This window comes from Microtus oregoni, unplaced genomic scaffold (genome assembly GCF_018167655.1).
Source record: "Microtus oregoni isolate MIOR12 unplaced genomic scaffold, Mior012 000001F_ref0000356, whole genome shotgun sequence".
In the NCBI taxonomy this organism is placed as follows: Eukaryota; Metazoa; Chordata; class Mammalia; order Rodentia; family Cricetidae; genus Microtus; species Microtus oregoni.
This window is the reverse complement of record NW_024543060.1, coordinates 76,389,857-76,402,503: the sequence shown is the minus strand read 5'-3', so window position 1 is coordinate 76,402,503 and position 12,647 is coordinate 76,389,857. Positions and strand designations below refer to the sequence as shown.

Below are 12,647 nucleotides of genomic sequence, written 5' to 3'. Positions count from 1 at the left end.
AGATGTCAACATAAGGTAGTTGTATTTGGATTCACAATATTTTGCTTAGTGAAGATCTGAATTTAGAGTTTGATTTAAGCAATCTATAGGAAACTATAGCAATCTATAGGAAATTTAAATACTCTCGTATGGGCAGCAATGAGTGTGTTGTACTTCAGGAGTTCAAATCAAACAACTGAATAGCTCGCATGTGGAAATAGTAACTAACTATACAATATCCAAGAAAAATGGAAAAATAGGTGTTAAAACATACACTCAGTTATTGATCTTTATGGTGATAAATATATTTATGACATATTTAAATATATACATAAAACATGCTTATATGGGTGAATTAAATTCCTCAGTTCACAAAAAAAACTATCACAATGCCAATACTTGGAAAATACATAAAGGCAAGCGATAATTCATTCAATTTGATAGATTCAGAGAAACTCATTGAAAATAAGCATTAGTTCCATTGACATATAAAAAAAATTTACGTGGAAATTTAAGTCCTTTTCTGTATTTTTTTTTTTTTGGAGAAAATGCTAGTTATTTGCAAAGAACTTCTTGAAATAATCTAGCGGCCCCTTAGAGCAAAGCATGATACGGTGCAGTAGGGAACTAAAATGTGGGACACACGAGCAATTAACTAGGGCAAGCACCATTGGCAACACCCTCAAACAGCCCCGGAGTAGGTATCAGAGCGGACTGGGAAGTGAAGATTCAAAATGCAGAGTGAGCTTTACAGCCACCCCACCCATAGGAGGCTGCAAGTCTTTAAAATGACAGGCATTTTGAGGGAATTCTGAAATATGGACTATTTCGGATTAAAATTGTTTGGTTCTGTTATTCATAAGACTTAAATGACAAAATTGAAAACTGAAGTGTACTCTCTTTTCATGCTTTTGGTGTTTCTGACATGGATGAAATTGTATCTTTCCAAGTAAAGCGACTCTGGCTGCCTTCTTCTTTCAGAATGAGTTTATCATTAGGGAAAAGTTTAAAAATCACGGCAGACAAATAATCCCTTAATGCTTTTCCTGGCTAACAAGTAATTCGTCAAAGCAATCCAATTTCTAAATAGCACACAAATCCTGTAAGACAGTGAGCCAATGCATCTGCTCCTTCTGTATTTAGACTGTATATGAAATCTTTTATTTGGGGCTGGGGAAGCCAATTCTGAGGTTGAATTCTTGAGTAAGGTAATTTAGCCCTAGTGACAAAATATTACTTATAATTTTTTGTGTGTGCTTTGCAATATTTAAATTTATTTATTTATTTTGTGTATTAACGCTTTGCCTGTACATATGTATGTTCACCATATGCATGCTAGGTGCTGACAGAAGACAGAAGAGGGTGTTAGATCCCCAGAAACTGGAGTAGAGGATGGTTATGAACCAGCATGTGGATGATAGGAACTGAACTGGATTTTCTATAAGAGCAACAAATGCTCTTAACCACTGAGCCATCTTGCCAGACCCACTTGGAAATATTTTTTAAAAATAATCTGTGGCCTAGTTTTTTCCTTGTCTTAGGGCCTGTTAAAGAGCCGACATCTTTATTTTTTCTAAAAAATGTGTTTCACTATATTGCCCTGGTTGGCCTGGGACTCTCTATGTAGACCAGTTTGGCCTGAGCTCACAGAGAACTACCTGCCTCTGCCTCTCCGTGCTGAGATAAAAGGTATGTACCAAACCGTCCAGCCGTTTTCAGTTTTTTATTATGATTTTTTGTCATCTAATAAGTATTCTTAAAATCAAAAGACACAAAAGATTTTCTCTTGCACTTTCTTCTAGATCCAGTTTAGTTTCCGTTGGCTATAGCTTAATTGTGTAAAACATTGCCTGAGGAGAAATACAGAGGTATCCATGGATGGTTACAAAGTCCATGGCGCAGAAGCAGTTTGAGCATCAGCATGCCTATCTTCCGGGTTAACTGCTTTGTTTGTTGTACACTCTGGGAAGTACATAAAAATGATTTTAATAATCAAGGTGGTTTTGCTTTTTTTATTTTAATACATTTAGTAAACAACTATGTGAGACTGAACAAGAGTTCCTGTCAGAATCTGCAGGTGTAAACATGATACGCAAGTGAACCTTGACAGGTCATTATTTATGTGAGCCAATGAGTTCTCCTAGAGGTAGAGCGGTACTAGCTCTCATTGCTATGATGAACTACCTGAAGAAAGTTCCTTATACAGATAAAAGGTTTATTTTGGCTCACGGTTTTGGAGTCAGTGGGCATGATTTAAATGGCTTTGAGCTTTTGGTAAACAAAAGCATTCAGCTCACGGCTGCAAAGCAAGAAGCCAGGGGTTCATGATCCTCCAAGGGCACACTATCAGGCATCCAGAGAGTTTATGCTTAGCTATACCTCTTACAAGTTCAACCACGTGCTGACAGAATCATAGTGGGTCCCTGCTAACAACATAGGCCTGCGAGGAACAGTCAGCCTGCAAACTACCATGGAACATGGCAGATGATGTCCTTACTCCTCGTCATCCACAGTGGATGATGTGACAGCAGAACCCCAGGAAATGCTTTGCACAGAACTCGAGGTCCATTAGCCCAGAGACTGGGAAGGTATTTAAGTAGAATTGGGAGAGACTGAGTCACACAGAGGAAACATGCAAGCATCGATTAACTCTGCCTGAAGCACTGGGCATAGAAAGACCAAAGGAGGAATTTTGCACTGCTTTCCAGACCTCTTCTAGAGTTCTCTGGAGAAAAACAATTCAAAGCCTCAAGATGTAGACGCCAAAGCACAGTCCTGCTTGATTGGAGTACCGCCCTCTTTTCCATTTACCAGTCTAATCAGGCATGCAGAAATTTGTTCTCAGCTCTTTCCCCCAAAAAACTGTGTAGAGTTGAAGAGCCCTAAGTCAGAGAAGCCTTTATTTGCAAGGCCCTTCCTTCCTCAGCCTGTGGCTTGAATTCATTGCCCTCACTGCCATACTAAGGGTGGTGTACGATTGTACACTCACAGGTACAAGTGGTTGGAAAACCTGGGTGATTACACGCAGGCCCAATTTCTCCATCACTCACCCACTTGAGAAGAGTCCAGCTAGAGCAGAGGTGTCCTTTCCCGCTCCTGATTAAATAAGTCCTGAGTTCTATCCAAGCAGAGATGATTAGTGAGATACATTTCTGCTAACAGCGTCATTACAGTGCTTTCGCAAGCCCAGCGGTATCAGTGTCCTCTCAGCCAATCTGTGACTGACTCCTTGCCTCTGCTAAAAGCTATGACAGCCTTCTCTGCCTCCTGTCTGCTGGCGTACCCTGGACCAGACCTCTGTGACAGGGTCACTTTCCTTTATCCGCGTGGAACAAAGTCCAGCTGCCCATTTCTCATTGTCTTGTGAACTATGCGAGAGTGCCAGGAAGTCTTTGGGGCTGAGGGATGTCTCTATTTAGTCCAGGAATTGTAGCCATTGTTTAGGGATCATGAGGGAAACCAGGGGCTTGCATTTGTGTTTCTGCTTCTAATTGCTGACAGAACATGACAGCTTCTGAGGAGGAGCATGCTACCTCTCCTATAGCCAGTGAGAAGGCTTGGGGGGGGGGGATTCAACTGTGAATAAAATGGAAACTTACACAATGTCATGACACGATTTACCTGACATTCTGCTTTTTCGGGGAATGGGCTAAGTTTTCATTTCCACAAAGGATCAAGTATCCTCATGTCTTTCCTTTCTCATGAGGATCTTCTGAATGCCTTCACTACCAGGCAGAGGACGAAACAAATAACATCGCATATTTTATGCCTTTCCAGGTCCAACACACAGGTTTTCAAATTAAGTGCACTAAAGTGCACTGCGCAGAGTATTGTGGAGACATAATAAAAACAAAGTGATCCAAATGTGGAGGAAGGATAATAAATATTGAGGACAGTGTAGGAAAGTGTTGACAGCAAGAGAAAGGGACGTTAGCCTTTTTTGGAACAGGATTCAGAGAACAGAATCCAGATGGCGGTAACAATGATTAAAATTTTCTGGGTAATTTGAAAATATCTTGTCAGATAGGGTGCAGTAGCCAGGGGAAGCATCGTTAGGGATTTGAATGTCGCCCTCAAGACTTTCGCACATCTTTGCCATATGAGGAATCTTGATTTAAAACATCTGCCAGGTGTCTATCATCTATCTGTTCATCCATCCATTTATCCGTCTGTATGATATGAACACAGAAGAAGTACTTTGTTGGGGAACGAAGGGATCTGAAGACTCTGAAGGGATGGAAGAGGGAGGAAAAAGACATGTTAACAGGAGAGGTTAGAAAAATATATCATGTTTTCCCTTGTGTAATCTAGACAGACACACATACACATGCAAACACCCACAATGCATGATGCAAAGGCACATTGGGGGTAGCTTTCCTATTACAGGGAAGGAATGGAATCATTGGACTCTTAGATAATCAGCATAATGATTATCTAAGAATGAAAATGTCATAATTCAACTAATGATTGTGTAAGGTAAAATATTAAAAGCACTACTCGGCCCCCTTCTAAGACATGGGATGTCAGTCAAAAGGTAAGATTAGGAGCCAGATGCCAAAGAACACAAAAGAGTCGTTGGGATGCCCTGGATTTAGGCTTAGAAAGGAGTGGCAAGTCAAAAGACATGGAGCAAGCAGAATGAACCAGATTTAATGTTTAATGGAAGAATTCTAAAATGGTTTTTGGATTTAGGTGGAAATGTCCTTTCATTGAAATGAAGAGAGAGAAGGTAGCGTTGATAGGAACATTCCATTTTAAACATGCCCGATTGTAGGACTATTAGTACTTCCTGAATGAATCCTCATGGGTTAGAAAGAAATCTACTTCTTTAGTAAGGACACTAAAGATCCTTATTCTCAAAATCATTAACGTCTCTGGTTATCTCCACACCAACTGGATTAGTAGACTTCCAAACCGGTGTTGCTGCCATGCTGTTTCATGTTTATGTGATGACTGTGTATAGTATTTATCTACTTAATATTTTGAGATGTCTATATGCAAGAATTCTCTCTTTTTCTCCCTTTGGTTTTTCAAGACAGGGTTTCTCTGTAGCCTTAGAGCCTATCATGGAACTAGTTCTTGTAGACCAGGCTGACTTAGAACTCACAGAGATCCGCCTGCCTCTGCCTCCTGAGTACTGGGGTTAAAGGCGTGCGCCACCACCGCCCGGCTCCAAGAATTCTTAATAACAGATTTCTCCCTTTCCTAGCTCTGTTTCCCCCTAGTTAATAGGAATGAAATAGGTATAAAGAAGTTAGGAAGTCTGACTAATATTACACATCTAATAAGAGACAACATTAAAATTCAAGATATATCAGTTTCATTCTTCTTGAAACTCTCACTTGTAACCATTAGAACCTTCACTTCTCTTCTAGATGATTCTATCTCCTTTTGGAAGCAGGTGATTTCCTACTTAACTCTTCATGTACTTAATGTGGCTTCTACTAAAATATGAGAAGGATCAGCGATGAATTTCGAAGGAGATTTTCCAGTTGGTTTTGGTATCTCATCTTCCACCAGTTGGTCACTCCTGAGGACTTGGGGAAGTCTTCCTAGTGATGACACGCCTTGGTCTTCCTGCTTCACATCTGTGTTTCTCAGCCTTCTTGTTATCTGTCCTTCTCCATCAGTTCTTCCTGCTGGGGTTCTTCAGCAGTCAGAACTCATTCTTTCATTCTCCATTTTCATACCTTTTATGATGCATGCTCGTCTTCCACTAGCTTCAATTTCGATTTCCATATTAATAGTTTTTAAATTTGTAAGTAATCACCATTCGTGTGCTATGATCCTTACTGACTAGTAAATTTGAATACCTAAACAGTTTGCTCAATTCAGCATATCCAAATTAGTATGCGGAGGAGAGCTTTAGGACTATTTACACGAATAAGCTATACACATATGCAGTTCATCAAACTAAGAGCAACAGAGCACAGTAGTAGTTTATAGTAGATTTACTTACCTTCCGGAGGCTGAAAAAATATGCTCCAGAGAAACTAAAAGTTGATCCTATGAAGGGGAATTCTTGGGAACTTCTCACAGGATTTGGGCTTGTACACGGTGGTAGGAAGATTCAAAGTCATGGAGTCCTCTTCTGGAGAGGATGCTATCAGGAATAGGAGAAGGTTCAAAGGCTAATCATAGTCTTTAAGTCTGATCACCAAGAGGATGTGCAGTGAGGTGAGAGGGAGGACAGATCAGAAGGAGCAGTCACTCCTGCTGATAAAAAGAGGGAATGAGAACAGATTTCCAGTGCACCAATTAGATTTCCAGTGCACCAATTAGATCGTGGACTTTCCGAACAGTTTATTATGTAATTATTTCTCTCTCTCTCTCTGTCTCTCTCTCTCTGATGGGATTGAGATTTCTTTGTGTAATCTTGGCTGTCCTGGAGCATGCTCTGTAGACCAGGCTGGCTTTGAACTCAAAAATCTGATTGTCTCTGCCTCCCAAGTGCTAGGATCAAAGGCACACATCACCACCTCCCAGCTGTAGAATCTTGAAGTTTAATCTAAGTAATTTTGGAATAAAATGATTTTAACTCTCAGTTTTCTAACACAAGATTTAAAGCAAATGTCTATTATGTCACATGGAAATTTAAAATTGACTTACAAGTGATTTCAGTTGCGCATACCTTTTCCTTCACTTTAATAAGATATTTTAATGGTTTGCATTAAAAATAAAGTGCAATATCCTACTCATCTACAAAAGCAGCTCTGTCTCATTGGAAACTCATGAGTTGTATTTATTTAGAGGCAGGACACAGAGCATCATCAATTGGTTATGTTCTCTAGCATCACATGTCCAGGGAATCCTTATGTTTCTCATGGTAAAACTGAAAAGGTCAGAAGAACAGCACAGAAAACATTCAAATAACTAAGGAATAAGACAGCATCTTTAATAGGCAAATGGTTAGATTTTTAGGTCCGAAGCTTTGACTTTGACACTTATTTCTTAATTTTCTATCTTTCTCTACCTATATTTATTTGGAGCAAGTAGCTTGACATCTGTGCGCTTCAACCTCCTCCTGAGCAAAGCAATAGAAATAATATAGACCCTTCCTCTTAGGATTGCTTGAAGGATCATAAAAGTTAAAAAATGTAGAGTGTTTAGAGTAGTGCCTACCACAGAGGAGGCACCCAATAAATATCTAGCTGGCACTATTCTCATAGTTCACCATGCCACTGGAACATTTAAAAGCTTTTATATATTGAGCTGTTGCCAGGGACATTGCAGGGACGGGATGCATGTATGCAACAGAAATCTACCATTGGAGTCACCTCTGAAATTGTCTAAACAGCTTGGGTCATTTGAGAAGATTCTTCAGAGAGAATGGTTCATGGAATCATGCTAACATATAATACACTTTTGTGGTGATTGGAATGGGTAGCATCAGTTAGAATAAGACCTTCAAATCTGTCAATAAAAATGGCATGTGCCTGCTTGCCAGGAAGAGCTTATATAACACCGTAGGGCTGCATATGAGGCCAATAGAATGAAAATTCAGAGAGGCTCTGTGAAACCTGTAACCAAAGTAGCCACATTTTTCTATTGCTGTCCTGGTGGCCATTTTTGACATCTATTAGTTTATACAAGTGAGCAAGGCAATTTTTTTATTATGCTGTTTAAATTAGGCTTCTGAATCTTTCATAATTTCACTTGAACTCTATACCCTTTGCATATTCTAGTTTAGAAGTAGTTTCTTGGGGATGGAGAAAACAGTTCTCAGTATCCTAAGTTATAGGCTTTCTTTTAGCTATATTGAGCACATAGGAAGCAACATACATATGTCTGGCGAGTGGCCATTAGTGTACAGTAGGGAAGGTATCTGAAATAATTTTCTGGGCACATTTATGTAGAAGACTTTAGTATGTAAACTGATTGCTTCTCAAACCATTAACAGATCAGTTCTTTATATGTCCTGATACTTTATGCACAAATATCTAGATAGAATGCTAGAAAGGTTTGAAGTTCATTGTCATAAGATGTTTGTGGATCTTGTTTTCAATCACCTTCATAAGATGAGCAGAACCAATAAAAAAGTTTCAATTTCAAAGGCGATTTTTGGAGGGGGAGAGAGGAGCTCCTACTTAATAATATACAAAATGTAACTCATGGGAATAGATCTGCTGGAAGTCCAAATGGCAGAAAAAGAATAATGCTTTAGGTTAAAAGTTACTCACAACAGTCTTAGATAGTGACAAGAAGTTTAAAGCAACCTACTTCAAGTCTAAAAATAAAACATTGGCTAAGGAGAATATATTTCATTATGATGAACCTTATGAAGTCATTAAAACTGTAATCACAGCAGCAGTATAAAGCCAAGTAAATGCTTGCTACACATGTTAAATGAAAGACTCAGAAAATGGGCAATGGAATGGCTCAGTGGGTAAAGGTACTTGCCACACACCCAGAAGATGCAAGTCTGTCGACTTGAGCTTGATTTCTGGAACACCAACTCAAAAATGTTGTCCCTTCACCTCATGTGAATAGCAGCACACTGCCCGGACACCCCCAGATAATAGAGACATTTAAAGATTAAGAATACAAACAAAACAATATGCTCAGTGCTAAGGCAAATATAAATAATGCATACCTAAGAACAAATACAAGTATTTGCTCCATAGTAAGAACAGTAAGTAATTTTTGCCTTTTTTTAAATGAAGAGAGAAATACGCAGTTTTAAATGCCATAACCATTTTAGTGAAGAGCTAATTTCCTTGTTAGTTTTTCATAGACTTGTAAAAATGCCACCTCATATGTCAAGGTACTTTGATCTTTGTCTCTCAATTTTCTTAATAAATTCTGTAACAATTTCAATGGCAACTGTTGGCTACAGTGATGAGTATGAAAAGACAAACAGGAAAAGCCCAGCAGGTGATGTGTTCAGCAAAGATATAAACACTTAATAATAAATTATGTTTTTCAAGTTGCAGTACTTACTTTTTAGAAATTAGACAGTAACTACACACCATTATCATGATTCATTCCCAAATCTTAGTTCCTTTATAGTAAAAAGATATAGCCACAGTCAATGAGGGGCAGTGGTTATAAAATACAGTTCTGAATCCAAAATTCATTAACTATGTTGAGCAATGTTTGCTAAGCGTATCCGTTGAAGGTAGATGGTATCTAGCTAATTCTGGCCATTTTTGTACCTGTTCTCTGATAGTGCCTAACAAGAGGGAAGGATGAGTGTTGAGCCCATGAGGTTAGCAAGCTATCTAGATTTGGAACACACAGATGTTATGAATTCAGGTAGAACTCTTTGTGTTGAGCATAAAGCTTTCTCAGAGAACTACTTTAAGTCTGTGTTTCTCAGAGATTGAACACAATGGGGGGGGTCTCCTTTAAATGATGATTCTGATTGAGTAGACTCTGAGGTAAGGCTTCTGATTCCACATTTTCAATAAGGCAATACAGATTAGTAATGATATCTAGGGAACACAGCATTTAACTCCAAAGTCGAGGTCAGAGTATGTAACGTTGAAGTTGAGGTTATAGCATGCAACACTCAAGTTGAGGTCACAGCATTAAACAGTGAAATTGAGGTCATAGCACAGAACACTGAAGTTGAGGCCACTGCATAGAACACTGAGTGAAGTTGAGGACATAGCATGGAACACTGGGTGAAACTGAGGTCATAGCATGTAGCACTAAAGGCGAGGTCATAGCATGGAACAATGAAGTTGAGGTCATAGCATGTAACACTAAAGTTGAGGTCATAGCATGGAACACTAAAGTTGAGGTCATAGCATGGAACATTGAAGCTGAGGTCATAACATGCAGCACTAAAGGTGAGGTCATAGCATGGAACACTGAAGTTGAGGTTGTAATATGTAACACTGGAGTCGAGGTCATAGCATGTAGCACTAAAGGTGAGGTCATAGCATGTAACACTGAAGGTGAGGTCATAGCATGTGGCACTGAATTTGAGGTCATAGCATGGAACACTGAATTTGAGGTCACAGCATGGAACACTGAATTTGAGGTCATACTGAGTTCTGTTTTGAAAACTGCCTTGGGCTTTTCAAATTTCATCTACAAATAGATCTCTTCACAAAATCTCTCAGTCTTTTGATGACACTTGAGTATATATGTAAAGCCTGAAAGCATTTAGTTTTTAATAATTACCAATACTGTTAGGTTTAATTTTAGTAATTATTTTAAGAATTCTTTTAAAATTAATGTTAATTTGGACAAGAAGTCTTTGTTTTCATAATCTTCCACAGTGAGGTATAATTAACACAGTTGTTAGTAGTCAACTCATTCAAAAGTAGCCTCGGGCTAAAACTTTTATCTTTAAGTTGTAAAGTTCTAATAATAACTTATATACTTTGAGTTAATAAAAGCCAAACATGGAATGTGTTACTCACTGTAAAATTAAAATGCTGTATTTGGAATCAATGGGATTTATATCCCCAAATCATATTTTTAAGATCATAAACACTAACCTAAAAGATTAAAAGTGTATTTCTTATATTAACCAATTTATATGGAAAACACATTTCTATGATTTTTGTCTCCCTGTTTTGGAAAACTATATTCTTTACTTACTTGGCCTAGCAAGGTTTAGACATTAGGAAATTTTTTTTTTGTTTTTAATTTATTTATTTATTAAGGATTTCTGCCTCCTCCCTGCAACCGCTTCCCATTTCCCTCCCCCTCCCCCGATCAAGTCCCCCTCCCTCATCTGCTCGAAGAGCAATCAGGGTTCCCTGACCTGTGGGAAGCCCAAGGACCGCCCACCTGTGTCTTATCAGATCACCACGGATTAAAGTTAGAAGGCAACAACCACGCTACCCCCCAAAAACTGACAAACTCATGGAAACTGAACAGTCAACTACTGAACCACACCTGGGTCAAGGAAGAAATCAAGAAAGAAATTAAAGTCTTTCTTGAATTTAATGAAAATAAAGGGACGACATACTCAAACCTATGGGACACAATGAAAGCAGTGCTAAGAGGAAAGTTCATAGCACTAAGTGCCCACTTAAAGAAAACGGAGAATGCATACATTGGGGACTTAACAACACACCTGAAAGCTCTAGGAAAATTTTTTTAAAAAGGGAAGAAAACAAAAGAGAAGTCTACCACATACAGATAGCTATTGGACATTCAAATCATACTTTCCAGATAAATAAAATCCTTAGAGTGAATGGGGAATCGATGAAACATTTTAAAATATTTAAAATATTATTGCATCCTTCCTGGATGGAAACCAGTGACTCGATGTTAAGAATCCACATCCTGAGTACACATTATAAAACTCAATTTGTTCTGGGGGCTGGCAAATGGAGATAAGTATGGAAGCAGCTATCACAGTGCCCAGCTCAGAGATGGGAAACAGTCTGCTGGAGTTTAATATTTGTCACGTGATCTTTGAAAGGCTGTAGTGACCTGACTTCCTGTCTCCTATCTTTCTATAGTGGCAACTTTGTTTTGGTTCTTACAACCTTTCCCTCTTCCTTTCATGAGAGCATTTTGCAGGGAAGTTAGGATCTTAAAATGAGGGCATACACTAGATGTGCATGTTGTAATTCCGCGAGGTTCCTATGACTCCTAAACTTTGTGCCGCTACTTTGCTTTCTTAACTGAACAAAGCCCCGTAAGAATGAGCTTTAGTTTTTGTAATAAAAGAAAGATAAGGGGATTTTCCTGTTTCATCACCTTTAAAGTAAGAGCTAACCTAGTAAGTGTTTGGTTGGAAGCATCACCTCAGCCCCCTGGCATCGGAATGTTGGATGGAAAACTCCATTTCAAGTCACCTCCCTTGGGAGTTGCCTCAATACAAACTCCATCTCCAAGAAAGCCCTCCAAAAAGTGACCACTCCCCAGGGAAGGTCAAGACCATTCCCACAGGCTATTTAAACTGCCCCCCAGAGAACAAACATGTGGTCTCCTCTTTCCCTCTCTGGTAGTCTTGACGGTTCTCCTTTCCCCCTCTCCGTTTTTTTTTCCCAGGGGCCACCCAGGAGCACTGGCATCCATTAAACCTGGGCCTTTTCTAATTTGGTCTGATCTGGTTTGGTTTGGATTATTCCATCTACAGAGAGGCTTACCAGCTCAGACCGACAGAGTGACAAGAGAAACTTTTAAATAAGCGCAGGTCTAGTGAAGAAAGAGTCATAATCCAACTCTTAGAACTCTTCTCAATAAAGAACAGCATAAAACAGTTTGAACATTATCCATATCAGAAAGTCATCTGAATTTCTGCTAACTCAAATCCAGTAACCAGAGCTCAGTGATAAATTCTGAGGTCAGGCCCATAAAAATGGCCACAGTAGTAATGGGTAGCAGAGACAGCAAAAATATCCAAACCATTCTGTCTCAGTTCCATGTTTGCCAGGGAACTTACATAGACAAACTTTTCAACAAAACAAGCATGTTCAGTATTTGCAGGTATGAGATAGCACAGCAAATATAGTTTACTTCCCCTTCTGACCCTCTATAACTTTTTATAGACCTTCAATCCAACTTCACTCTACATGGTATGCCTATCCTTCTTGGTCTCTCACCTGCCACATGGCTTCATGTCTGGGACCTGCCTGCCACCGCTTGGGGACCTGCGGTGTGGTTTCATCACCCGCTGCCCACTGCTGTTACTCGGGGACATGCAGCATTTTACTTAAACTATTACAGTTAGGTTTGGAGAAGAGGAGGAAGGGTGA

At 39.2% G+C, this 12,647-nt stretch overlaps 1 protein-coding gene across 1 annotated transcript in view; it reads right to left on the bottom strand.

Annotated features, from left to right (window-relative positions):
* Nucleotides 1-6,163: 6,163 nt before the first annotated feature.
* The window catches only part of Mettl25 (methyltransferase like 25), an 83,060-nt gene continuing 76,576 nt past the window's right edge, over nt 6,164-12,647 (bottom strand). The window contains exon 13 of the mRNA XM_041669597.1: nt 6,164-6,192. Coding sequence (XP_041525531.1) covers nt 6,174-6,192 — 19 coding nt within the window. The 3' untranslated portion in view covers nt 6,164-6,173. The remainder of the gene's footprint in view (nt 6,193-12,647) is intronic.